Consider the following 24,479-nt stretch of genomic DNA (forward strand, 5'->3'; position numbering starts at 1 on the left):
GAGAGAGAGAGAGAGAGAGAGAGAGAGAGAGAGAGAGAGAGAGAGAGTGTTTGTGTAACTTGTTTCCTATCCTAAGGAAAGCAAAGCTTATCTAGTTGATAAAATGTCACGCTGCATCTCTTTCCTCCACCAATCTGCAAGGGAGTCAGTTGGGGAGGATGGGTGGTGGCATCAGGTCAATTTAACTTTGAACAAAACATGGCTTTTCTGCACGTGAAATTCAGCTGGTCAGCCACTGTGAGTTGTTAGATGACCATCTGATTTATGAATAACATCGTTTTGAATGCTTAGCAGACAGTGTCTTCTTTTTAATGCTTCAGGTAATGGGGTTAGTGTGGAAGGAGCACTGCTAACAGAACAAGATGTTAATCATCCAAAGCCAGCAAAAAGAGCTCGGACCAGCTTCACAGCAGATCAACTCCAGGTAGAGGCAATGCTAAAAACTCGAGTACTTCAGGTTTATGCAGGATGTAACTTCTGAACTGATAGGAAATCAGATGCATATGTGGGGGAAGAATAAGCTTGTATGCTTTATACTTTTTCAAAAACTATCAAGACACGGCATGTTTCTGGAATAGTTTGTTAGCTCCAGCGGTTTCATATGAAATAGTTACCCTTCGAGCTTTTTATTTCCCTGGGGGCAGCCAGTAATTCTGCAGAGTGGAAACAAAAAAGGTTGATCTACTTTGATTGCTCAATGAAATCTATTTCAGCAGACATTTACATCACTGCACATAATAAAGAATATTTTTAGAGTTACGTAATATGAAGAGTTGCACTAGAGATGGGTACTGGATATGACTTCAAGACTTTAGCAGGCAGGAAGCTTCGATTTTATTGCAGTGCTCGGTGAAGGACTGCACAAGTTTGTGTTCTCAGAACAACAGGTAAGCGTCGTGGGTTCCTGTTAATGTTCACATGAATACAGCTCAGCTCCTGTCAAGTGATGTGTTGTTTCTCTTTGTTTTATAGAGAGGAAGGGGAATAATCGCATGTTTATATCTCGTCGTCATTTTTCCTACATGCTTGTCTTTTAGATCATGTCTTGGCTATATTGATGTGCACCGGAAGGCCGGCTTTTAGTAGGAACTCATGTCTGCTCTCATTCCCTCTTTTCTTCCCTTTCTCTCATCCCTCCCAAAGTGCTCCACAAGCATGCTCGATCTCAAAGTATCTCTGAGCTTTGCTGCTGCCTGTTTAAACATACTGCATTCTGTAGACGTGGTGTCATGCTTCAAGAGCCCAGCTTCAGTATGCAATGCTGCATGTTTGAGAGTGAGGGGAGCTGGCAGCTCTTTCATGGAGCTGAGTGGAGTGAAATACAGGAGAAGTGCATTTGATGTTCTTGGCAGCAGTTTTTTTACTGTCCAATTTGTTCTTGATCATGCATTATCAAAACATGTTTTCTCAATATCCTGTTATATGAGCTCAACCACTAGTTATGTTCCTTTCCAGTGTCAGGACAAAAGGGAAGTGAGAGCCTTGGAATTCTGGAAGTATGAAATCAAAACTCCTGGTAGGGCTATGCCTGCCCCGTGGGGGTGGGAGCTGCCTGCATCTGCTTTGCTCTCAGAGCTTCTTGTCTTGTTGCTGTCTTGACAAGAGTTGACTCTGGATTGCCTCAAATATGACTAATTTCTGCCTCCGGATCACCACTTCACCAAGTGAGCCTGTCAGGGAAAAACAGCTCGATCAGTGCCAGCTCACTGTGAGGAGGGCAACAGCGAGACCAGGTTGACACTTCTGAATCTGCAGTGGAAAGGAAGCAGCAGCTTTCTCCCTAGCTCTAGCTATGTGTCTTTCACGTTCAGTTTATATTCCCTTGTGAGTTCCTGGATGCACACTGTTACTGCAGTGCTCATTTTCTACTGTTCTGCTTTGCCACGTGCCCTTGTCTGTGGTAAAAGTGGTCAAGTCTAGTTATGCACTGGTATATTATGCACTTGGTTTAACGTGGCACGTGGTTGTATGATGCTTGATTTGCTGTTTGATCCATGACTGAAGTTAAGGTGCTGTTAATCTAAAACAAGAGCACAACCTGGAAGGGGTGTAAGGTGCAAAGGCTCTGGATATCAGGTGTGAATTTCTGCAGGAAGGAGACTTTCCCAACACGAGCTGAATGAATGTCAGGTCCAGCTCTCGGAGTAGGAACTGGATCCAGGCCTTCTTCTGTTTTGACATCAGTTAAACTTCTGTGTTTGCTTTTTCCATTTTACTGGATTGTAACCTACTTCAGCAGATACGAGATCTTTTCAGACGCTTGCTGTCTGCTCAGTGCATCTGTGCATCTCGGCACCTGCTCTTGACATAAGACCTCCAGTAGTGTGCCTAAGGATGTAGAAGGATGTCTGTGTTTTTAATGTTCTTTTATGGAACTCAGTAGGAAAAATAAATAGTTTAAACATTCTGAATTTGAAGAGTAGTTGTCTGATGTCCTCAGAGATGAAGCAAGGCAAAATTTGCAGACCATCAAGGAACAAAATCCAGAAATGAGAAACTGCAGTTTACTAAATTGTTGAAGAAGTCCTGCAGAAATCTGTGAAGTCTTACTTCTTAATTAAGGTAAAATCTTACATGTTCCAGAGCTGTTCAGGATGCAGGTCAGGTTGACATCTACTTCCTCAAGAATTGTAATTCAGGTGATAATGTGATGGTTTGTAAAAGATGGGTCCAACCAAAGAGCTGCATAGCGCAGGTCTGTCAGGGTGCAGCCTGAGTGCCCCTCGCATCACTGGGAAGTAAATGCGGCACGAGGAGCTTCCAAGTTGCCTCTGTTCTCCACGTAGCTGGAAAGAGCATCAAGTTGCTCCGTACGGTGCGAGAGGCAGGTAGCAATTGACAAGCTCAAAGAACCCAACCAAAGCTCAATTCCTCCTGATGCCATTTGCTGTGGTCTGCTGCTGTAACCATTCTCTTCATCAAGTGTGCTTGAATTGCTTCGCAGTGTGTTTTCTCACACAGCCCCTTTAGTACAATCACAACTGAATGCTGCTTCCATTTCTGACTGTTTCCAAGTGTAATTCATTTTTCATAAAAGTCTCAGTTCAGTTAAGCAGTATAAGGGGCTTCTATTTTGGGTGTGAATTTAGTGGATTATTTAAAATATGTTTTTCTCCCTTTTAATGGGGACTAGAGATTACAACAGTTCCCTTAGAACAGAGAAGGAAAAGGATCACAGTCTGAGAGAAGTCTCTGATGCCACCCTTGGGACTGCACAAAAAAAAATCCAACTCTTATCTTTTCAGGTTATGCAAGCACAGTTTGCTCAGGACAACAATCCAGACGCACAAACGCTTCAGAAACTGGCAGAAAGAACAGGCCTGAGCAGGCGCGTTATACAGGTGACTGCTCTACGTTACCAATCTGCCACTCATCTGTTGGAAATGCTCAGGGGCAGTTTAACAATTAGTGTAGTTATTGTGAGGTGGAGAAAGATCTGATGTGGTGGCTTATTAAAACTGTTCTTAGCTAGGAGTAGGTCTAGAACCAAAATGTCACTGTGAACAATTTGCAGTATTGCGCTCTGTATGGAGGATTAGAAATTGTCAAGGAAGAAACTTTACTGCCTGAAGAGCAGTAATTGGCACTGAGCTTCTCATAAACATAAATTCATGAATTCAGTAGCACGTTCTTAAGAGCTGTGCTTTCTGAAGATGATTTGTGATATACAACGTAGACATTAGGACCGATTACCTAGCGATCTGTTTTAGAGAGCAGAGGTAAAATACATGCCCAAGCCATTTAAAACTGAGAAACACAAACTTAGGTTCTTATGGTTCTTACTTTGCCTGAAGATTCCTCTTGGCAGCCATCACATTCATGCTCTTTTTCTATATAAATGTATTTGTTATATTAATTTATAAATTTATATAATTAGAAAGAAGCTTGCCGTTCCCTTATCTCCTCCTAGCCCTGACAGATACACAGGAATTAGGTAGCTGGAAACTGTGGGCAAGCTTTTGAAAAGTTGAAGCTCGCACACTTCACACGGAAAAGAAAAATCGGTGTCCCCTGAACGATCTGTTCCTGCCAGCAGCGTTGAGGCGCAGGAGGTGGCTGCACCCCTGCCATGCCCCTGCATGCAGCAGCTGTGGGTGCCCAGCCAGGCGCCTGCCCCAGCAACCACGCAGTCCCTCGCAGTGCCTGTGGGCTATTTGTTGCTACAGAAGCTTTCCTGACTTGCTCATATGTGTGCTTAAGGCACCATGCATCTTCAAAGTAGGTATTTCTTCTTTTGGACTGTCGGTGCTACGTTTGAGGCCCAATTAACTACCTGAGCTCTGAGGTTTATATCAAGTTAATGTCAAAGCAGAATGCAATTGATCTGCGTGATGCAAATCTTTTCCTTTTTTTTCAGGTGTGGTTTCAGAATTGCAGAGCACGCCATAAGAAACACGTTAGTCCTAACCATTCATCTGCTGCTCCAGTCACAGCAGTTCAGCCCTCCAGGCTGTCTCCACCCATGCTAGAAGAAATGGCATATTCAGCATATGTACCCCCAGATGGGACTATGTTAACTGCCCTGCACAGTTACATGGATGGTAGGTACAACTTTGCACATCCAAGTAAAATCATTCTTGACTGTGGCAAGAGCAGTTTACCAGGCTCCCATTAAAGAAGCTTACCAGAGTTCTTGTTTTATGCTTTATAGAATATCTTAATACAGTATTGGCTCTCTGTGCCTTGTGAAGAAGGCACTTGTATCAGGAGCACTCACTGCAGTAGCATAGCTGAAGGTCTGGGTGTGAAGACTACTTCCTGTGCTCCCTCCAAACCATGAGTATTAGTAGCAAGAATTCAAACAATTGTTTTTGCAGCAATCATGCTGTATTTTCTTCAATATCTAATTTTAGTGAAAACTGTTGACCAGCCACTCCTGGACCCTTACCACACAAACTGTAGGTGTACTGAAAACTTGAGCTTCCTTCGCACTAACAAATAATGGGGGCAGCTTTGCTTTAAAAAATGTTATTGTGTGTTATTTGTCCTGATGTGTCAACAAATTGGGCTCAAACTCATGATTTGGAGTGTCTGAAAGACCTGGGAGGCCTGGACTCTCAGCTGCACGTGTGGCCGGAGCTCGTTCTTCTCCAGAGTGGCGTGAGGTGGGCTGTGGTTGGAGACAAGTGAGCTCTGGGCCTGAAGTATGGGGCTGGTGGAAGCACTTGTGATGCCACCCGTGCCTCCTGGCGTCAGACTTGTTTAGAGAACAGTGCTTGGTTTGGTGGTTGGGACCAGTGGGATTTACCCAGTGGGATTTTACTAGTTTATATTTTTCTACTTCCGATGAAGCTGACAAGTAAATCTTTCTGTTTTTGTAGCTCATTCACCTACAGCTCTTGGACTCCAGCCTTTGCTACCCCACTCAATGACACAACTGCCAATAAGTCATACCTAATTTCTTTCTGTCAGGGATATAAGCTACTAAGGATGTAAGCTTAAGTCACTTACTGTGTATGAAAGTTACCGTTGGAAAGATACTAATGTTAACTTTTTAGTTAACAACTAAAACATTTTCAAGAACGTTTTTGCTGCCCAGGTATGTAAGTATACATTTAGCCTGCAAGACACTTTTATGGATTCTTCATAATTACATATTACATTGTTTACAAGCCTTATTAAACATCTTTTTGTATTGTCTGGAAGTAGATCACTCTAGTTATGTATTTGTTAATTTATTTGTCATCAAAAGAGCACTTTGCCTAAAAGAAAGGACTGACAGTTGTGCAAAATGTTTACAATTCTTTGTGAGTTTGTAGCTTATCATTAGTTTGTATTAGTAAGTTATTGCTGAAAGTATTGCTTGTATTTGAGTTGTATACAGCCTATATGTTAAAGCTTATTTCTGTGAATTTGCAAAAATAAATTTTGGTTGCAAATATTTTCAAAATGAACTAAATAAAGTTTCTGCTGTAGCATGCTAAGCAAAAGCGTTGCTGTGTCTATGGTTGAACCGTGAGCATTTGTGAAGTGCTTAACTTAAATCCTCAACTTTAAAAGAAAACTCCAGGTTACACCTGGTATGCTGCACTAGACTTTTTCAGGAGTGTTCACCTGTCTCAATTTACCTGGAAAATGTTTCTAATGGGTTTAGATTGGTTCTTGAAGCACAATAGGTGCCTGCTTTAAAGTAAATATTCACAAAACAGCAGTTTTCTTCAGAGTGAGGTTGCACACTTGCACAGCAAGGGAAACTGGATGCACAAGATAGACTTGACTGTGATTTAAGTCAGTGAGTGGAGATATGCTTTCATATTTTGTTGTATACTGCTTCAGCTTCTGCTTTTTTCAATGGTTTTACCTTTGATTTTGTTTAGCAGGAGGATGAGCAATGCATGTCTAAATAGTCTGCATTTCAGTTCCATGTTTTGACTGACCTGTATCATGCTGCATACAAATAGAAACTGCAGTCCATTCAGATGCTCAAGACCAGGCTGCATCTAATTGTTAAAGTGAATTAGAACTGTTAAGCTGGAATTAGAAAGCAGGGCGCTTCAGTAGGCTAGTGCATACTATCAACTGAACTGGTCTTTGTCTTCACGGACTGTCAAGGATTTAAGACTGGTAGATCCTATCTGCACACCTAAGCTTTACTTGCATCTGAAGGAAATCTTTGAAGGTGTGTGTGTGAGTCCTTTTTTTTCCTCTCCCAATGGATTCAGTGTCTCTAGTGTGTGAAAGTTCTTATCTGTTCTGGTCAAATCATTTCAGTTTGGTTTGCCACCACAGAAAGATTATGGTCTCCAAAGCCATCACTTCAATGGCAGCTTCTGAATTATTCATGTTCCATAAATTAAACTCAGTTGCCCAAGCAACTGAGTAGCAAAAGCACACTGCTTTGTCTAGGCTGATACACCCTGCCACAAATAATGCTGAGGACACAAGCTGTTGTGGAACTTGAATGGAACTTTACATTTTTATTTTAACGTGCATCATGCTGAAATAGCTGGGTGAAATGCTGAATTAAACACATCATTTTTCTGTACCTGAAATACCCCCTGTGGCTGCATGATACAAAACTGCATGCGTAATAGTAGACAAACCAAAATTCTTGTTGTTTTGTAAGACCTGATGTGCAAGTAGGAGAATCTTACTGCTGAAGTTTTAAAGTTAAGCACCATGAGTGATGGTAAATTAGACATAATTTGGTAATGTAAACTACTACTCAACTGTCCTGTTTTAAAGCGCAACTTGACTTGCATTGAGTCCCTCTGAAAAAGAACAAAACTACTTGTTCACTCTAATGTGAAGAACTGAGCAGCTTCCAGTTCCTTGAGAGAAAGAAAGGCAGACTTACTTATGAAACCTTCTGTCCAGGTCCACAAACAGAACAGGATTAAAGAAAATGAGCGGCGTTACTGCTTCCTTACGAAAAAAGGAATCGGGAGGAAATTATCTTTGGCTACTGTGAATGCTTGAGCAGCTATTTGCAAAGTGAGTCAGGGAAATGCGGAGTTAAAATAGGGAGTCCCAGTAGTGGATCTGGGCTGTGAGCATCGCCTTGGAGCATGTAAAAGTTGCTCTACTTGCCTACCTTCAGTTGCCAGGCTGTGTGCAGCTGACCAAATGTATGGAAGGCCAGGAGTTTTATTCCGATGCTCTCAACTGAAGCTGTTGCTGTATCTTGACTTCAGACTTGAAGGCTGATCTTTTTCTACTTCTTGTTCACTTGCATTTTTGACAACACGCTGCTGAGTTCTTCTGACCTGGCTCCACTGTTGTATTTCTTTAAAGCAGGAAGCACTAACAGGCATTGTGCTCAGAAAATTCAAGGAAGAGAATGTCACTAGTACTACAGTGGGAGTACAAAATAGCATGCTGAGCCTTCTAGACGACGTAGGTTTGATTTTCAAAGCTGAAAAGCAATGTTGTGTAGATAACAGATTGGTTTTAACATGTCACTTAAAAGTAGTCTGTCTTGAACAGAAAACGGTACAGATCTATGCTTAGTGTTCTACTTCTTTGGATAATTCTGCAGAGAACTGCATTTGTCCCTCTGACCCTTAATTTTTTTTTATTCTGAGGGCACTTTGTACATGTGGCATTGATACTATTAGTGAAGAACTTGAAAATTGAGCTGTAATTATATAAAACATACTTTGTATCAAGAAGTTCTCAAGGGAAGAAATACCACTAACAAAATAAACACACATCTGTCTTGAATGTACTGTGAGAAGACCGGCTATCGACTTTCAGTCTTCTCCCCCTCAGGTCCAGCCAGCAAGCTGGGGTTGGCTCCTGTATTATTGTGTGTTAGGACAGGTGAGTACAACTGCACTGCAAAATATGACTTAAAATGCACTATATTGTCTCTTACAGAAAGGGGGGAAAATCTGGATAGAAAACTTTCACTGTGTGAATCTCACAACATGGGAAGTCTGTTATTAGAAGCCAGTAGTAGTAGTTCGGTTTGCAGGGTACAGAAATATCTATTCTAGAATATTCAAGGTCCTTCAGAAGTATTTCAAAGTGCAGTTAAATACTGCAATACATTTTGAAATATGATATTTTGATATATATGATATGATATTTTGAAATACAGACATTTTGAAACTCCACCTGCTCAGTGGAGGTACAGGTTTATGTGTATATATATGTATATATATATGTAGATGCATCAGGTGATTACATGGGCATTTTCTAGTCTACTTCTCACCCCAAGGTACTGCTGATATAGTTACTTGACTAAACTGTCCTGAAATATCTTAAATGTCTCCAACAGTAGATATTTTTGCAGAATCCTCAGGAAATCTGATACTCTCTTCCCTTCCTTGCTTATATTTTAACATGCTGAATTTCACCTTGCTTTTTTCTCACTGCTTCTCAAAGCTGTCACTCATTCTGAATCGCAGTTCTGAACTCCCCAGTGTTGTCTGCTCTCTGTTGTCAGAAATGCAGTGAGCCTCTCTTTATGCCGACATTCAGGTAATGAACTAAAATACTGACTAGAACCTATTCTTCTGTAATTCCATTTTTTTTAATAGGAGAAGGAATCATCTGAACTGCTTGCCAGTACTTACTTTCCAAATTTTCTATCCTAGGTTATTTCCTTATCTTGCTTTTGTCAGAAAGAGACACGCACAGCATCTTGACCACCCACACAGCTGCCACCCTTGGTACCCTGAAAGGAAGTTGTTTCTATTCTTGTTATCACCAATCTCATTAATATTCTAAAATTCTCAAATAAAATAATCAGACCAGAATTAAATTGCATTGTTGAATTTTCAGCTTTCTTCTGCTCGTTCCCGAGCTGTAGACACTGAGTGTCTCTCAAAAATAAGAACTCATAATTTATGAAGGTCTCTGTTTAGCTCAGTGGTTCCAGGACAAACTGTAGCAGATCCAGGCTACCCATAAACCATTTAGATAGAAAGATTCCAGAGATCTTGCTTTTGTTGGGAAAATACAACTAACAGTTACTCACAACATCCTGATCTGTGAACTGCCTCTCACGTGGATCCTAACGAAGATGCCATCCATTATTGGCACTTCACTCATCACTAGCTACACACTGCATGCTGCACCACTGACCACAGTCCTCTGGGCCTGGCCGTTCAGATTCTGATGCACCTCAATATCTGCTCATCCAGGCCATACTTCCAATGGTGTCATCAGGAGGATCTTAAGGAGGACAGCATCGAAGGCCTCACCGAAGTCTAGGACTGCAATATCCATTGTTCCCATTCATCCGTCAGGCAGACTTGTGTTGCATTCTGTAGGTACCCTTACTTTAAGCAGAACAGCTTTTCCCTTCATGTTAAAGAGGATGCCTTCTCAGTTACAAGCTAGGTTTTAACTGATGCTCTCCCCATTAGGAAATGCTGAGCCCAGAACGCGCTCTGGGTGAGCAAAGGTACCTGGCAGTAACATTCAGCAGCCTCTCTATCCACAGTCTGAACAATACAGGAATACTTGTGTTTTCTTCAGCCTCTTACAATTGAAAAAGCAATTGAAAAAGCAGGTATGCTTAGGATTATTTCACTTAGAACAGCATAACTTCAAACCCTGGAGGTGCACGTTTGTTATAAGACCACCCATTACTTTAAGACTGTCCACAGACTTTTTTCTAGTAAGTCTGGTAGTAATAACTGCAATACAAACGTATGATAGCTATTTCTCATCTCACGCGGGGGAAAGCATTCTTTATAGGCTGATATGCTGTACAAACTGAAATTAAAGACTTAAGGAGTCATTCTTAGTTCTTCCACATATGCTAAAGTGACCCCTCTCAAATGTTTTATTTTAAATAAACGGCTCATCACAAATGTTCTCTAAGAGAAACGTAGTTCTCAGTTCTCATCCTCATTCACTCGTGTTCTGGCATCCATCATCATCTCCCCCTGGTCCCTCATCAACACGTAGTCATTCTCACTCTCTTTAGGAATGGTGATTTTGTTTTCTACTCTTCATCCTGATTTAGGCAAGCTTAAACTCTCAGAATTGGATAGCTTTAAATGTGATTTCTTCTGAAAGCAATGCCAGGAAGAAGCAAACTAACAACAAGAACCCCCAAAGAATGTCTTAGCAGAGGAGCCTGTTGGATGCATAAAATCTTCCTGGATGCACCAAATTTGTCTGTTTCAACTGTGCATCTTTTCCCACAGCATGTTCTCCTTCACTTTTACCTTTGCCAATAAACCTTTAAGAAGAAGCAAGGAAGCATTCCTGTCCTGGTTGAAGCTGGGACAGTTGGTTTTCCTCAGAGTGTCTGGTACAATGCAACGTTTTGGCTTTAGGAGAAAAACACTGCTGATAACACACCAACGTTATAATTGTTGCTTAGCAGTGATGTGCAGAGCCAATGATGTTTCAGCTTCTTGTACTGTCTTGCCAGTGAGGGGACTGGGTGGAACCAAGAGCAAGGACTGAAATGGCTCAAGGCACATTCCATGCCATATGACATATAACACTACAGGGTGATGGAAAGCACAGCAGGAATAGCTACATGGCAAAGTGAGGATAAGCACAAGTGCAGAAGCTGCAGACACAGAAGCAAAGGAAAAAAGCTACTCACTCTTGGAAGGACTCAGGTAGGCAGGGATCTCTAACAAGAGACCCTCACCTCCACTGCCAACCCTTAAATGAGGTCTGGGAAGGGATGGATCCTGGCTCCACCCCTTCCACCATTCAGGTACATTGCATTGCATTGCATTGCATGCACCTGAGCTCCCCTGGGCTGGCTCTGCCTTCCCACCAGGTGCTCCATCACTGCTTCAAGCCATGAGTTAGCATTGCCATCACATGACATCATGCATAAACTATAGAACTGTGGGGATATGACCAGAGGGGGTAGCCACTGCTCAGGTACTGGCTGAGCATGTTGTCACTGCTGTTATTTATCATTTCCTAGTAAATTTTATCTCAACTTACGAGTGACCAAAATAATACAATTTTGAGGGACAATAAGGAGCTTTTCAAAAATATCCTGACATCAAAAGGAGGACCAGAGAGAACACTGGTTCGTTACTTGATGAAAATGGTTCTCTTACAAACAGGGACACAGACAGGGGCATTTAATAACTTCTTTGCATCTATCTTCAACACCAATGATAGATGCTATTTCAGTAGCACATAAAATAATGTGCTGAATACAGGAAAAAACAACAGTGAATTTGTGAACTATTGTCAGAAATAAGAAGAAGAAATGCTAGCATTTTTATGGCATGAGCACACAGAATGTGATGCGGTAAGCAGCTGTAAGAAAAGGCACAGCAGTACTTTGTCAGACACACGCTTCTCCAGTTAAATGTTTCTGAGTAAGAACTTACAGATTAGAACAAATTCGCTCTAACTTCATGTGATCACAGACAAAGGAAACCTCTTATTTAAATAAACTCTGTTTGGAAATACACATTATGTGATGTTGAAGCAGCACCAGACAAGGACTCAGAGACACTGGAGACTACACATCCTCAGGTAGTGGACCACACAGACTTTGAACTCATACGTTAAATGCTGTGTGATTCCAAACACGAGTCCACAAAGCTGCAAGCCACCCTTTTCTGGAGAATTTCAGTCTCTCCCTGCTCTTACTGGTGAGTCTCCCTGACTCCAGCACATATGTTCACACACCGAAACTGCAGCAGAGATAGTATGGAAAACAGGGTAGGACAAAAGCAGACACACTTCCTTTATCTTAAAACTAGGATTAAAATGTATCACCTTGCAAGAGAGCTCCTGCAGAGTAGGTTCTGCAAAGGCCACCTGAGGAACTCAGAGACAGATCCCTGTCCACATTTTAGTTTAAAGGTCTGTGAAAGCAGAGATGTGCAATGCAAAAACTGGGACACATTTAGATGGAGTCATGAGGGTCAGACCCAGCTTTTTGCATGTCAAGAATACGCACAACTCCAGCAAAAATCTGCTCCTCACATTGGAATGTGTTTCCATGTGATGGAAACAAAACCATGAGGTTTCCAATAGCACTTTATTTCATGGGGCTAATTTATCTTCCTTATGTTTTAATGAAAAGTTCATTCATCTCTCCCAAAATGTGATTTTAAGGAAGAAAAAAAGAAGTGGACGTATGATATGTATAATCAAATCTGTAGAAACCTTACTTTCCAGCATACACTTTGATCTTCTGTAAGTCTTCTGCAGGAAGCTGCATAGCCTTCTTGGCTGAGAACTGCAATAGTAAGACTTACTCCATGCGACACGCAGTTATTGGTTTCTTGTCATTAGTGCATGAAGCACTGCCACCTCTGGATGCCACAAACCAGTAATAATAAACATACAAACATCTACTTTTCTAAGCTCCTATGACCCAGAACCTATACAGTTGGGAATTACATCACAAGCTGTTTAACTGTTTTGGACCACTGTTAGCATTCTCACAAAACAAAAGATTTGTGAAACACACCAGTGCGAACTATGAAGCTCATGAGGTTTAAAAAGAAAGAAGTGAAACAAAAACAAACTGCAATATGTTTTTTTTTTTTTTAATTATCATTTGAAGCACATTAAATGCACAACTTTCTCCTGAGACTACTTGGATTATTTTCCAGATAGCAAGCCTGGGCTCTTAGGACTGCAGAATTAAAACAGATCACCCACAGAGCATAGCCAAAGCAAGAAAAATGAGAATTTGGGACTCGATGAAATGAAAGTTGATTCGACACAGGAAATTGAGTTGGTCAGATGCGTTGAAAATGATGGCAACCAGAAACTACATTATGAAGCACTGTATAAAACAGTCCCTTCCTTTCCAAGCCATCTGCAGCTGTGTGGATTTGCAGCAGCATGCCAGGTCTTACAAGAAAACACTCTAAGAGCAGTGTTCATCTGCAAAGTCAAATTGCAAAGACATCACAGATGGTATACATCAAACACTGGCCAAGACAAAGGGCAGAAAAATTTCGATCCCATGTTTATGGCCAGAGTCTGTTTTGCTACAGCAAGTCAATTATGGCATCATTTCCTTCTTCAGTAGAAATTTCAGTCAGTTTGAGCCACTCCTCCTGGCTGCATCACCACTCTGCTCAGCGCAATTGCAGCACAGTTAGGATGCACCACACCCACAGCAAGGAGGGCAGCCAGGAGCCTTCTCCTCCCATTTCCCAGTGCAGCAGCCATTGCAGAAGTGCCCTGAGCAGAGCTCTGCACTTCCCCCAGCAGAACAGTACTGCCTGAAACCAAGAAGCCATGCTGTGTCCCACCCAGTGGCAAGCCGGGTTACTGGCTGGCACCCCAAGCCTACATTGTACAAAGCTAACCTTGAGAGGCAGCAGCTGGAAAGAATAACCACGAGCTTTGCAAAATAGGATCCCTGAAAAAGAGTGGAATCCTGGTACACTCCAGAAAACCAGGCTGCATTTTGAACTCATCTGGATGGAGGTTAAAGTTTCTATGGCCTGCAGCCGTTGGTAGATTTAAAGGTAATAGGAATGAAAAGAAAGTCTGTGAGATGTAAAACATGTCAGTCTGAAAGCACACTTTCAAGGAGGCAAAAGACAATTTTGTTAGTAAGCCTGACATTTTCTGAAGAACTACAAATATATAGTGTTCCAACAGATGATGTGTGTTAAAAGGAGATACTGATGTAGTTAAAGCAAATTTAATTAAAGTAACTATGTACATATGAGACACATAGTAAAAGTCCTCCCTTCTCCAACATTCCCTTAGAATAATGCGTATATCACAAGTGCATCTTTTGGCAGCTGAGTACACTGACAGGTTCTGCAGGGCTATACATCATCACCTGAACTCAGATAATGGTAGCGTGGCTTTAACAGATTAAATTGCATCTGATATAATATTAACCAAAAATAAGCACATTTTCCTTACTGTAGACTTACTGTAAAGCAACAGTGTCCTTTCCTCTTCTGAGCAGCAGAGAAGTCATCCTTTTCTGCAGGGCTCACTTCTCTGCCCATGTCGGCTCAGCTGCTAAACTGGGGTCAGGAAAAGCCAGTGTCCTTTAGGGGATGACTTTTAGAGTTCATCTTCTACTATATAGCTGGAACTGAACTTGAGCATATCCAAACTCGTGGGGCAGACTCACTCTCTTCTCCGTAAGCATTTGCCTTGTGACCACCTTCATTTCACTCTTTCCCTCTGAGAGTCGCAGAGCAGAGCAGGGTGGAACTGCTGCATGCTGTGCCATACCAGCACTGCTGCTCACCCACCACAGGTTCTGGCTGGCAAGGACTGCGCAACACCGACCCACTGACGGCCCCATTGGAACTGACAGCAGTTACCTCTCTAAGCAACCGTATCTCTTGCTGCGAGCCCTTATGCACCGAACGCGTAGCTTTAAATGACATAAGCTGCAACTATGAGAGGAACTCCTATGTACTCATGAATCTGCTGCCCAGTCGCCATGTTCTCGCTCACTTGCAGAGAAAGACGAACGCCTCCTGCCAGCACAGCCCCGCTCTGCAAGGTGCCAGCAATGCCCAGATGCCCGCAAGCATCGCCTCGTTTTTGTGTTAACTCAGAAACTCTACTGCGTGGTTTCATCGCAGCGACAGCTCGAGGCCAGAGCGCCCTCGGCTGCACGGCGGCACACAGCAGCCTGCTGCGGCTGTCGGCACCCCGCTGGAATTCTGCCTTTGTCCGCACAGCAGCTCCAGCGCTGCTGAGCCGCCTCTGCTGAAATTCGTCCTCACCTCTGAAACACTTTAGCACTTTTTCAAAGAAATTATTATTATTTTAACTTAATTTCTCCCGTCAACCTGGAAACACTGCACTGCAGGCAGCAATGCTGTTCCTCTTCCTCCCCTTACAGCAAAGGCCGACACGGAACGCGGCACGCGCCCGCGCAGCTGCAGCCCTCAGCACCTCCTGCACGCGCCGAGCGCCCGGCGACCCGCCAACACGGGGCAGGAGGAAAGCACGGCTTTGGCCGAGTCTGCGGAAACCAAATCACAGGGCAGGACTGCGGCTAGTACAAACTCGTCCGGCAAAAAGGTTTCTGAACAGGTCCGACTAAAAAGCCGCGGTTGTTCCCTACGCAGTCGAAGAAACACAACGGCACCGCCAGCGCCCGGGCCGCCACCACAGCGCCGGCAGCTCCCGGCCGTTAAGCAGCAGCCGCGCCCCGCCCCGCCCGCCCGCGTTCCCCTCACAGCGGCCGCCCCCCCCGCCCTCCATCCCGGCCCGGCGCCGCGCACAGCGCTGCACGAGCACACGCACTCTGCTTTGTATCTAAATCTTTATTAGAACAATCCCCAAGAGCTGTAAAACAGTGAGCAACAACAGAATTAAATATTAAACGCTTCAGTTACCAAAGGTGTTTAAACAATACGTTCCTATTTCTGCATAGCAGAAGCAAACAGGTTTTAGAGCTCAAGCTGCCGTGTGCTCGTGTTAACTTGGTTTTGGCACAATAATAACACACCTTTATTATTGAAACAGACAGTAATTTCCATTTCTCAGTCCTTGCAGAGCCTTTCTGTGATCTTACACCTTGTTCTATGGGACAAATGCCTGTGGGCTTTCTGTAACGTCACGTAACAGACAGCTGCAGTATTAGTGCTAGTAGTATTAACTAAACATGAAGAAACAGTTGTATTTCCCACTTGATTACAGCGCAGTACAAATTACTTATTACCTCAAAAAATCATCACCTGTATCAAAAGATAAAAAATCTAGAATCGTTTATAAAACACCTCCAGAATAGCAAACCATCAGTCTTAAAATGGAAATGACTTTACGCTCGTGAGCGACCAACACGCTGCGGCAGAACCACGTGCATTTCCCAGCTGCTTTTACTCCAGCTGTGCCCCAATGCTCCCCACAGCCATAGGGCACGGTGCTCGCGGACGCTGTCACCGGAGGCAGAATTGGCCACATGTGGAAGTCCACTATCCATAAATCGAAGGTATAAAGAAGTCTACCGCTGAAAATTGAATGCTCTGACATCATTTTTATTTAACTGTTTGCAACAGCACAACTGCCACGTGTTTTCTCCTGGGCCAAATGGCATGCTTTCATGATCTGACAACAGCAACAGAAAAATTGTGCATGTTGCATTATGCAATTCAAATACATCTGACTTTTTTCCTACAGTTAAGCTCTATATCAGTGAATTTCAAATAGAGAGTACTGCTTCTCCTAGCTAGCCTTTTCTGTTGAGTCATTTATGTGACGCGAATCAACTTCAGGATATAAGCCAGGTAAAACAACAGCCAGGTAAGGCACTTCGTCAGAGGGCACAGGCGTCCAGGCTGAGCAACAAGCAACCGGTCGGAGGGATGTTCCATGTTACAGAGGACAGTCTTCTACAGTCACTGCCATGGCAACCAATTTTAGAACACTTACTGACCTCCCACAGGATAAGCCTGACATTATGGCTGCCAATCACTGCACCGGCCTACTGCAGGATGTGCAACAGCGAAACATTTCATACGTTTAAATACTGACGTTCGCAGGACTACTCAGCATCCTTACAGCACCCGACCCACAATAACCAACCGCTGGATACTACTTGGAAAAAAGCCTAAGTAAGGAAGTTCCTTTTTTTGTTTTTTTTTTCTTTACAAAATTTGAAGGCTTGACATTAAAACTTTGGTATAAGACATGCAAATAAAAGCCATCCATTAATATATCACAGGGAGACACAATGAATTAAACCAGAACTAAAGCAAGCTTATTGCACGGATATGATACTGGCTATTTTCTAGTATCTCACAGCTTCTACATTCTGCTTGTTCAAGAACTCCAAAGAAGTCTGATGCGCTTAACAGGGCCTTTCTTCACAGCCATCCCACTTCTGCAGCTCTCCCACTGGCCAGAAAAACGCGCAGCCTGGGGCTGGGCAGGACGGCAGAAACCCCCCAGCACCGCTGGGTGCCTCGCACACAGCAGCAGCACCACGGGCTCCTGGGCTTCCAGGTTCCCAGCCGTCCCTGACTGCCTGCAGCACAGCCCCCCACCGCCCGGCGCCGCGCAGGGCCGCCCTGCCCTCATGAAATACTGGAAATTTCATCACTGACTCTAGTTGGCTCAGGATCAAGGAAAACGTAACCTTTCACTGCCTTACACTCAGTCGCACGTTCCACTCCACAGCAAAGAACGGAACTTCAAATTTGGTTCTAACTCAAGCAACAAGGCAGATGCCCAGATCCACAGATGCTGGCACTGGAAGCTGTGGTGCAAATCTCCGGACACGGCTTCACAGGACTAACCGGGCCATCCTACCAGCCTAAAAACTTCTAAGTGAGTGTTTTCCAAGTAAATACTTGCAATAATTTCTACTTATTTCATTAACAGTAGTTTATTTTTTTTAAGCCAATTTTACTATTAAATCATTATTACTTATTTATTCAGTTTATTGATGACAAAATTAATATGGTATTGCTTTTATTTTCACAGTTCTCTTAGTTATATCATAAAGAAAATGGCTTTTAAGTTTTCTTCTCAGAAATGATGATCGCTTACATTCTAAATAATTTATTTTCACAAAATAGTGAGTGGAGCGATTTATAACATTTATATATATTTACTGTATATAAATAATAATGCAATTTAAAACTTTCGCTTTTAGAAATTCCTTTAGTAAATGCATAGGTTTGTTACAAAAGTCCTCTAATCAAATAACTGTATACTACTCTGTTACACTTCATTCCTAATAATCCCTACGGTTACATTCATATGATAAAAAAAGCACACCGTATTCAGAAATGAGCTTTTTCAGTTGAGGTGCCAGAAAGAGCCTGGGGTCCAGTAGCGACATACAGATTACCTAATGCAGTTTCGTTAGCTGCAAACTAATTGCATGGTGGTTAAAAGATGGTAATAAGCAGAGCACGGACCGTGAGCTCAAATCTCGCAGACAAGTGAGATTTCTATTAACAGTGACATATGCCCATGATGTTATTGGCTTAATTCTCTCGGACAACATCCGAGAAATAGGGGTTTCAATATTCACTGCCACACATGTGATGAGAAAGGAAAGATGATGAGGACAGAAACCATAAGTCAGTTTTCAGAAGCTATATTTCTCAGCCCTTTCTGTAAGTCAAGTTTACAGTATCTCAAGTGAGGTTCTCAAAAACCGAAGGTGCCCAGTCACCAGTTCAGTTGGAAACTGTATGCCTTTATTTTACGTTATCTAAGTCCAAATGAGAACCACTCATTTATGCTTCGGGGGGGAAGAGCTACGGTGCCTGCTGGATCACAGAACTCACACCAGCACCCTGCTACTCGTACCTCCACTCACAGGACTCCACGACCCCATCACGCCCGTGACTCCAAGCAGGTGGGTGACAACACTCATGCATTAGCTTCACCCCAGGCCTACTGCATAAAGGACAGTCTGTCTGTCCTTGTTGGGATTCAAGTGATCACAAGCTGAAGCTGTAAGTCAAAGAGCAAAAATCATTTTGGAATATGTATTGTCAGCAAATTTTCCCAAGAAATAAGAATTCAGATCATTTGGAAAAGAATTTGCCTTTCTCTTTGTGATAGCAAGAGACTCTTTGGGCTAGCAAAGTATTTCCAGCGGCCAAATTCCTGCCATGGATTTGGAAGAGGTATGTCACATGCCAGCTCCTGAAAGTGGCAATGGAATACCTCATTTAGTACTGTGGAATCCGTGAAAACTAGTGGCACGCCTCAGAACCTTTTTAGTTCAGCTCATGGCAGTAATGGACTCTGTAGACAGAGTATAAGATATTTTTTATGAGCAGAGCTGTAACTTGACCCAGCGACAGTTCTACTAAAGGGAGGTTCATAGGCCTGAACAGAATGTTAATATGCTTTTCCTAAAAAAAAAAAAAAAAAAAAAAAAAAAATTCTAACAACCAACAATCTTAACGAGTCTCAAAGAGGACACCAAATCTTTTGGAGTTTCTTCCAGTAGCTAATTAATGCTGCACCATGAGGAGACTCCAGTCCAATATCTTATTTTCGTATCTTACTGTATAAGCCACTGAGAGACCAGAGACCTGCAGGAAGTGCACGCCTTGGATCTCAGAACCCACGCTGCCATTGCAGTACCTACTGAGAAGCCTTTCTGAACTAGGCAGATGCAGCGGAGGTCCTGTGTACATATACAGCCAAAACTTCCTTGCAAGGAAAACAAAATATCGCGTTCCATTTTCCTCTCAGCGCAGCTCAACTTCCTCATAATGTAGAATACAAAGACTCACTGAAGACAGGATATTAACACAAGTATCTGTCTTTTACACATCAGCTAGGAAATGATATCTTTGCCAACGTGGATCAGACAGAACTTCGTCTGTGTGAACCACAGATCTCTCTTTGAAGCACCATAGGATCCTGTCTCAATTATATCATCTTTCAAGCACAGCTCAAAGAAAACTTCACTTTAAGCAGCACCAACAGAGAGAGTAGTCTTCTCAGATTGCTTTCTTCAGGACTACACGTACCATCACTTCTCAGAACACACACTTGTCAACGGGATTAAAACGTTATTACATTTCAGTGTAGGGAACCATTAATGCATGTATAATCACAGTTTAAATAGCTGACAACCAGCATGTACAAAAAATACAATCATAGCACCATATTTACAGATTTAGTAGCATCTCTGGTTAACTAGAGACTCCCAAACTATCTTTTTTATGGCTAATTAGGTTACATTTAGTGCTTTCAAAAAATTGCCTGAATATCTTTTACAAATATACACTTATAAAAAGAAATGTTATCAAAACTGCTGTCATTTAAGGCAGCAACTTGTGTTAAAAAAGTTATTAAAACATTATTATAGACTTACAAAAGCTTCAAATTTACATTTTTTCTTTCCATAGGCACTCTATAGACTAAAATGTGGCCTTGTTTCACAGCTGTTAGCTTAAGCTTTTAAACTAATAAAACATTATCAATGCTGCTGATTTTTTAAAGATGTAAGCAAGAGGAAAAAAGAATCACCCATTAACCAGAAGCATCATTTACAGTATTTACTTGTGCCTAATTTACACACATTTTGCTTAAAAGTGACACTGTTTTGATGCTGAGGTTTATTGCATGTTATCCTATTGCCTTCTTAGGGCTTAGCTCCTTCTTCCCTAGAATTCGGTGGAGGCTAGCTGACATGAAGTAGGGTTTTGCTGTAGATCCATCATTTCTTTCCAGGTCTTCACCTGAATTTACACAGGAAAGCAGCAAACAGCAGCACACCAAACACACACGTGAGAGAAAGAGAGAGAGTTGAGGAAGGGAGAGAGCAAAAGAATCAACATTTTAAAAGCTCTCAGGGAAAGTTCTGACTCGTTAAAATGCTGAAGGACACCACAAAACAACTTTTTTTCACAAGTCAGACATTGTTTTACATAAAGCAGAGGCACACACCTAATTATTTTAAAGTGACAGCCACGCATCCCTTTTGTTCTCCATTCCTTTGCTCTGGTGCTGTAAGTGAGGTTGTCAGGAACTCACAATGCCTCCACAATGCTGGTGGCCACGTTTTTTCTAAAGCAGCCCGACATTTTGACCAGAGGTAGCTTTGGGTTTAAGCATTTTTTTCAACTGGACCTTTTTCACTGCTTGAGATGAAGCTCTCCAAAAAACCTAGTGCTGCCAGTGCACAACATCCTACAGTATTTCCTACTGTATGACAGCAAATGGAAGCACGGGAAGCAAAACAGAACATGGATTTAAAGTAACGAGATGGGCGTATTCCTTGTTTTCCTACAGAAGGATGTGCGTACATCACTGGTCTGGGTTCAGCCCAGCGTTAATGCCTCGCACAGACAGGTGAACAATCTCAAACTGAGGGGCAGTCTGGAAAGAGTGCAGTGGAGAAGGGTTACTGCAACTGCAGCCTTGCAAAGGCAGGCAGCTGCTTCTGAAAATCCAAACAGAAAGCACTAGTTGCATGGAACGGCCACAGATGTCAGAGAAAGCAAATCTTCACGACAGCATGTCGTGACATGACAGCATGTACTGCACATATAGATTAACTGTAGGCCTCTGGGGTAAACTAAAATGAAAATCTGATAGTTTTGAGTGTGCCAACCAACTTCCTAAACTTTATCAGTTTGATTAATTTGCATTTTATTCTCAACTTCTTAACTATAACTCAAGTTAATATTCTTAACTTGAGTAACCATTTATGTGCTTATTTGTTTTCATTTTAACTTATTTACTGGATAATTATTAGTAGTGTTAGGTGGATATCTGCTTGTGCCTCTAGCGCTGACAAAATGTCTTAGGGCATACTAACTGCGTGTCCATAAGCTCTTTTAAGAACCCCCTATTGTTTTACACTAGCCTGGTATTATCTCACACATAAAACAGAGATCTTTCAAATGTACAGGGATAATCAGTCATGAGAAAAGAAGGAAATTCCTAGTATATTTTGTCTTTTGCATAAAACACTCTGCAACACATGCTGAGAAGAACCAACGGTATGGCCTCAGAATGACAGGGCTGCACAGAGTGCTGCTCATTTTATTTCAGCCTTCACTCAGTGAAGTTAGTAATAGTTAAAGAACATCTGAAGAAGAAAAGCCAGATATCCACGTGAGCTGCAACTCCCTTCTCTTACTTTAAGACTGAGACACACTTCTGCACACAAGCATGCATCGAAGAGTGAGTCTAAAAAGCAAAGTAATACTTTTCCTCACTCAATCTCCAAGCACGTAAACAGAATTCTGTATGGAACAGAAAAAGTGCTTTTGTACTCCTCCTGTGATTCACAGGTATTAATGAAAGAAAACTCAGTACTTACAAAAGCAGAGGAAAAGTGTATCAACACACATTGCATAGACACTGAAGAACCCGTGTGCCACTAGGTAGGAGCCAATAATGACAGTCTACAAAAGACAAACCACAATAAAACCCCAAATGTTAGCTTGACACCAATGTGGCGATGTTAACACAAGTCAGATGCCTACTCTGCTAAGCAAATTGTGGAAGATTTAATTGCATCTCCTTAATTCTATCAGATGCTACTGATGCTGTGGAAAGAGATTAGACATTCAAGACACTGCATGCAGTAGCCACCAGTTTTTCAGCTGTCAAACTGAAGCCATTTCAACCTCCATGGAGAATATCTGTAAGCACATTCTGAGCTCCTTCAAAAGACAGTAATCTAAAGAATCACTCATCCTAGAGTTGTTCCACAGTCCCCATGGGCTGATCTGTAGCAAGAAAAGGGACATCACAGACTTTTTCCATTAGAAGCCACAGTGTCACTGGTGCTTCACCATCAGCCTTTGCTGTTTGGGAAGCCTGAGCAAAGAAAACCTGTAACCTTTTTTTCCCAGAAGGTGCAGAGTTACTGCAGTGTGACTTCTGTCTGAGCAACCCAGAGGAGCGGAATATAACAGATCGCTCCTCACTGAAGAGCACGACAGCAGCTGTTACCAGAACGCACCCTGACTAATCTGAACACCTCAAACTGCCTTCTGTGTTCAGGGGGTTAGACAGTTGCCTTACCAACAATGGTACCCAGTAGTAGTTTAGTGCTGGTGCTTCCTGGGCAAAGACTGGTATTCTCTGTGTGAAGAAGAAGAACGCGAGAACACCTGCAAGAAGCACAAAAGATTAGCAATTCCTGGGGTACCTGATTTCTGAACACCTAAAGGAGGGATGTGACAAGAGCAACATACAGTAGGCCCAAGGCTGGTTTATACAAGAGTCTGTGAATAATACATTTCTCCACCCTAATTATCTCCTGGATCTGTATTCTGAACAGAAGAGAGATGTACATGCATCAGTTACCGTAATGGTATTCATAGGTCCAGGAAGACTTCAAACAGTTGTTTTATTTCACCACTTTGCTGGATTTAATTTCAAAATGATGATGAATAATAATGAAGACGACAATAATGTGGGATAATAACAAAGATGAGTGGGGGGATTTTTTTCCTAAAATAAAAGCAGTCAGCAAAATCCAGCTTTAGATTCTATTGCTTGAAGAAATTCTTAACTATTTCATAATAAAATAAAAAGAAATGGCAGTGCTAGTGAAGTACACAGCAGTAGATTTAGAACAGAACAGCTCATTTAAAATGGAAGTAGTCAGAAGAACTTATTTTTGAAGAGAAAGAAGGCACAAATGAGTTTCAGCACTTCATGGCTTACATTTCAAAAACATTTCAAATCAATTTTGTGCCCCAGCTTGCAAGGCCTTCCGCAGTAATGACAGAAAAATTTAGATCTGGTCTTGATAATAATTTTCAATTTCTACTCACAATATTGTTCACCAGTAATCTTTTAAAGTATACAAAATACAAATTACGTTATTAGTAAAACAACGTTTTGAAACTGCTGTCACAACATAGATAAGCTGTAAAGAAATACTACCAACCTGAATTTCTCAAAGTGTTTCGTTTTGAAAAGATCAATTCAAGCCATGAAATATCAAAAAATATTTTTTTATATTTACTGACAGCAAAGAAGAACTGTATGGATATTAAAAACATCTTATTTCTTTTACTTTTGGTCGGAGATTTTTCTAAATGGGACTGAATATGGCATGACTTCATGCCCACCCCCTGCAGACCTGCACCACCTCCCACGTGTGTGCTGTCTGCTCCAGGTGAACGCAAGGAGCTCGTCTGCTCAGCTCTTGTGGAGAGAGAACGGATTATGGCTGATCTATGGGGTACGAATTTGGTTTGATCCAGCTGCAGTGCTTTGGCTGCAGAAGTCCTTCTGTTAGCAACACCTGCCAGCCTAACAAAGCAATTACAGAAAAGATGCTGTACAACCACACAGGGAATAAAGAGGGGGGAAAAGAAAAAAAATAATTCAATAGTCAGACCAAAGAGAACCTCTTAACTGCTAAGTAAGCATACATGAACACAGGAGGCACACTTGTAGGTAACAGTAAATAGGAATTTGGAAAAAAATCAGTCATCTTACCTACACCACCAGCTACGAGAATTTTCCCCAGGAATAAAAGAAAGTCTGTGACTTTGTCCAGAACTGCAACTCTGTTCAGCAAAGGACAAAGGATACATAGTTACCACAAACCTTCAATTTGTGTTCTTCTTCATTACATCTATGGATAACTGACAAAAGCTGGTTTCACAGACTGATAATGTAACAAAAGCAGCATCGAG

The 24,479-nt window shown here is 42.1% G+C and overlaps 2 protein-coding genes across 5 annotated transcripts in view; one reads left to right on the forward strand and one right to left on the reverse strand.

The window, feature by feature from the left end:
* The window catches only part of LHX8 (LIM homeobox 8), an 11,416-nt gene extending 5,886 nt beyond the window's left edge, over window positions 1–5,530 (forward strand). For both annotated transcript variants that reach the window (XM_042874102.1, XM_042874103.1), the window contains exons 6-9: window positions 321–424; window positions 3,246–3,341; window positions 4,358–4,541; window positions 5,322–5,530. In XM_042874102.1, coding sequence (XP_042730036.1) covers window positions 321–424; window positions 3,246–3,341; window positions 4,358–4,541; window positions 5,322–5,398 — 461 coding nt within the window. In that variant the 3' untranslated portion in view covers window positions 5,399–5,530. The remainder of the gene's footprint in view (window positions 1–320; window positions 425–3,245; window positions 3,342–4,357; window positions 4,542–5,321) is intronic.
* SLC44A5 (solute carrier family 44 member 5) overlaps window positions 1–24,479 on the reverse strand; it is a 75,233-nt gene that overhangs the window by 319 nt on the left and 50,435 nt on the right. The window contains exons 19-22 of one of the 3 annotated variants that reach the window (XR_006179480.1): window positions 24,280–24,350; window positions 22,849–22,937; window positions 22,139–22,223; window positions 7,535–7,855 (exon numbers count right to left, since the gene is read on the reverse strand). Coding sequence is in view for 2 of the 3 variants with exons in the window: in XM_042874100.1 (XP_042730034.1) it covers window positions 20,437–20,549; window positions 22,139–22,223; window positions 22,849–22,937; window positions 24,280–24,350 (358 nt within the window). In the remaining variant the exon portion in view is untranslated. Of the gene's footprint in view, window positions 1–7,534; window positions 7,856–17,894; window positions 18,802–19,179; window positions 20,550–22,138; window positions 22,224–22,848; window positions 22,938–24,279; window positions 24,351–24,479 lie in introns of those variants that run through there. The other 2 variants (XM_042874101.1, XM_042874100.1) reach the window with 2 other exon arrangements.

The sequence above is a fragment of the Lagopus leucura genome, unplaced genomic scaffold, assembly GCF_019238085.1.
Source record: "Lagopus leucura isolate 7727_CA_CO unplaced genomic scaffold, USGS_WTPT01 Super-Scaffold_100009, whole genome shotgun sequence".
In the NCBI taxonomy this organism is placed as follows: domain Eukaryota; kingdom Metazoa; phylum Chordata; class Aves; order Galliformes; family Phasianidae; genus Lagopus; species Lagopus leucura.